Source organism: Neopelma chrysocephalum, unplaced genomic scaffold, assembly GCF_003984885.1.
Source record: "Neopelma chrysocephalum unplaced genomic scaffold, ASM398488v2 Primary Assembly neopelma1_99867, whole genome shotgun sequence".
NCBI lineage: Eukaryota > Metazoa > Chordata > Aves > Passeriformes > Pipridae > Neopelma > Neopelma chrysocephalum.
The window spans coordinates 26,795-29,795 of NW_020926517.1; the positions used below are offsets into that span (position 1 = coordinate 26,795).

Here is a 3,001-nt window from a genome sequence, read left to right on the forward strand (position 1 = left end):
GGGGGGACATGGGGACATGGACCATGACACTTCACAGCACCATCATCCCTATTTTTTGACCACTTTTTCCTACTTTTCCCCCCTTTTTCCCTGGAAACAGATCGCCCAGACCATCCTGACCCGGGACTGCTCCCAGTCCTGCACGTGCCGTGGCCCAGGGGGGCTCCAGTGCCGCCCCTTCTCCTGCCCCCTGGGCCACACCTGTGACCTCTTGAATGGCACCCGGACCTGTGTCCCCCGCCCGGGGCGGTGCCTCCTGTCCTCCCCCACCCACTTTGTCACCTTCGATGGCCTCTCCGGGGCCACCCTGGCCACTGGCGTCTACGTGGTGGCCACCATGTGTGACCTCCGGGCCCCCACCTGGTTCCGGCTGCTGGGGGTCATTGGGGACATCGGGGACCACCCAGGGGTAGTGGGCCTTCACCTCTTCACCCACCAGGGGCTCATCACCGCCCACACGGACAGCAGGGTCTGGGTGAGTTGGGCCCAAAAGTGCCACTCCTGACCTTGGTTTTAACCAAAAATCTGGGTTTTTTCCTTTATTTCATGCTGGGAAAAAGTCCATGTGGGTTGTCCCATCCCACCACCACAAGATGTTCTGACCTTGATTTTGCCCCAGATTGCTCTTTTTTCCTCTGATTTCACGCCAGAGAAGCACCTACATGGGTTGTCCCTCACCATGCCTTGACCCACCTCATCATTTTGACTAAAATTGCTCTTTTTCCCCCCAATCGCTCTTTTTTCCCCCAATTTTGTGCCAGAGAGGCACCTATATGGGTTGCCCCTCATCCCACCCCCCCATGCCTTGATCCATCCCATCATTTTGCCTAAAACTGCTCTTTTTTTCCCTAATTGCTTTTCTCAATTGCATGCCAGGGAAGCAGCTCTGTGGGCGATGGTCACTATGACACATCCATAGACTGACCTACCCCATCATTTTGGCTAAAATTGCTCATTTCTTCCCAGTTTCATGAACCTACAGGTTGTCCCTCATCCCACCATGCCTTGACCCATCCCATCATTTTCCCCAAACTCCCTCTTTCCCACCCAGACTCCTCCAATCCCCACTCCCACATCCCAATACCCAAATCCCCCACAATTTGGCTTTTCCAGCTCAACGGAGTCCCCACCACCCTCCCCGCGGAGCTCTCGGGGAAGTTGAACATCACAGAGTCAGGCGGGACCCTCCGGATCAGGTGGATCCCAGGATTCCAGGTGGAACTGGGAGCCCAGGGGGTTGCCCTGGAGGTGACAGAGGACACTCGGGGGACCCTCTGTGGCCTCTGCGGGGACTACGACGGGGCCACAACCAATGACCTGCGGGGCCCGGACGGGACACTGACAGGGGACACGAGGGAGCTGGCACAGGCCTGGAGGGCTCCTGACTTCAGCCAGGTGGGGACACCTGGGGGGGCAAAGGGGGAGGGGCTTGTGGGGGTTGGAAGGAAAAAAGGGGAAAAGAGCGTGAAAAAGAGGGGGAAGAGCCCGCCCAGCAAGGAGAACGATGGAAAAAAAGTTGGAAAAGAGCTCAAAAAGGAGGGAAAGAGCCTAAAAAAGAGGGGAAAAGAGAAAAGAGGTGAAAGAGCCAAAAACAGGGGGAAAGAGCCCAAAAAGAGGGAGAAAGAGTCCAAAAAAGAAAGAGACCCCAAAAAAGGGGAAAGAGCCCCCCAAAAATGGGAGGGTAGCACAAAAACGGGGGGAAAGAGCCAAAAAAGGGGGAAAAGTGACCAAAAAAGGGGGAAAAGAGCCTCCCAAAGTGGGGGGGGACAGCCTTAGAAAACAGGGGAAAGTTCAAAAAAGCATGAAAATGACCAAAATAGAGGGAAACTGCCCCAAAGCTCCCCTGGATTTTTCCTTTTTTCCCTCCCAGTGATGCGGAAAATCGACTTTTCGCCGCTGCCATGACCCGAAACCGCCCCGGAGACGGAACAGCCGCGTTTCTATATCCCTCAAACCCGCCCTTCCCCTCCCCCCCCCAAAAAAGAAATAAAAGTTGGGGAGAAAACGCCGTTTGTGGGTGATTTGTGGGTGGAATTCCGGGAGTTCTGGGGAAAGCAGGAGCGTGGGAATGCGGGGGGGGTGTCCCGGGGCCGGGGGGGTCCCGCCCCGGGCGGTTCCGTGTGCCCCCTTCCCCCCCCGTGGGTCAATATTTCCCAAGGCCCGAGTCCCACGGGGGGGAGGGGCGGGGGGGGCACCCGGATGTGGGGGGGGGGGAGGGGGGTCCCGGACATCCGAGTGCCCCGGAGGGAGGGGGTGGCTGCACAGCTGGGGGGTCCCCTCCCCAGTGTCCCCAGTCCCTCCCAGTACACCCCAGCCTCCCGCCCCCCGTTTCCCCCAGTGTGCTCCTCAGTGTTCCCAGTTCACCCCAGTAATTACCCCCCAGTCTCTTCCAGGCATCCCCAGTTGATCCTGGTCCCCTCCAGTGTGCCCCCACTGTCCCCAGTCCCTCCTAGTGCATTCCAGTCCCCACCCCCCCATCCGCCACAGTGTTCCCAAATCCCTCCCTGTTTGTCTCAGTGCCCCCCAGGGTCCCTCCCCAGCCTTCCCAGTGTCCCCCAATATGCCCCAGTACCACTCAAGTGCCTCCCAATTCATCCCAGCCCCCCTCGGTGCCCCCCCACAGCCTCTCCCAGTCCATTCCAGTCCCCCCCAGTTGCGGTCTGGGCAAAGACGGAACTGCCCGGGGCCCTGGGAGGTGCCACCTGGGGGTGTCCTGTGTCATCCCCCCCCCCCAATGTCCCCAACCCTGTCCCCTCCCCGGGTATAAAGTGGCTCCAGTCACAGCAGTAGGACAGACTGGGACCATGAGAGTGCAGTGAGTGGGGGCACTGGGGGGGACATGGGGGACAGGGGGGGACATAGGGACATTGGGGGACATGGGGACATTGGGGGACATGGGGGGACATGGAGGGTCATGGGGGGACATGGGGAGACATGGGGACATGGGAGGTCATTGGGGTCATGGGGGGACATTGGGAGACATGGGAGGTCACTGGGGTCA

General features: G+C 59.2%; 1 protein-coding gene across 2 annotated transcripts in view; it reads left to right on the forward strand.

Annotated features, from left to right (window-relative positions):
• The window catches only part of LOC113962042 (IgGFc-binding protein-like), a 3,716-nt gene extending 1,713 nt beyond the window's left edge, over positions 1 to 2,003 (forward strand). For both annotated transcript variants that reach the window (XM_027672850.1, XM_027672851.1), the window contains exons 3-5: positions 101 to 475; positions 1,114 to 1,395; positions 1,871 to 2,003. In XM_027672850.1, the coding sequence (XP_027528651.1) occupies positions 101 to 475; positions 1,114 to 1,395; positions 1,871 to 1,873 (660 nt within the window). In that variant the 3' untranslated portion in view covers positions 1,874 to 2,003. The remainder of the gene's footprint in view (positions 1 to 100; positions 476 to 1,113; positions 1,396 to 1,870) is intronic.
• Positions 2,004 to 3,001: the final 998 nt, after the last annotated feature.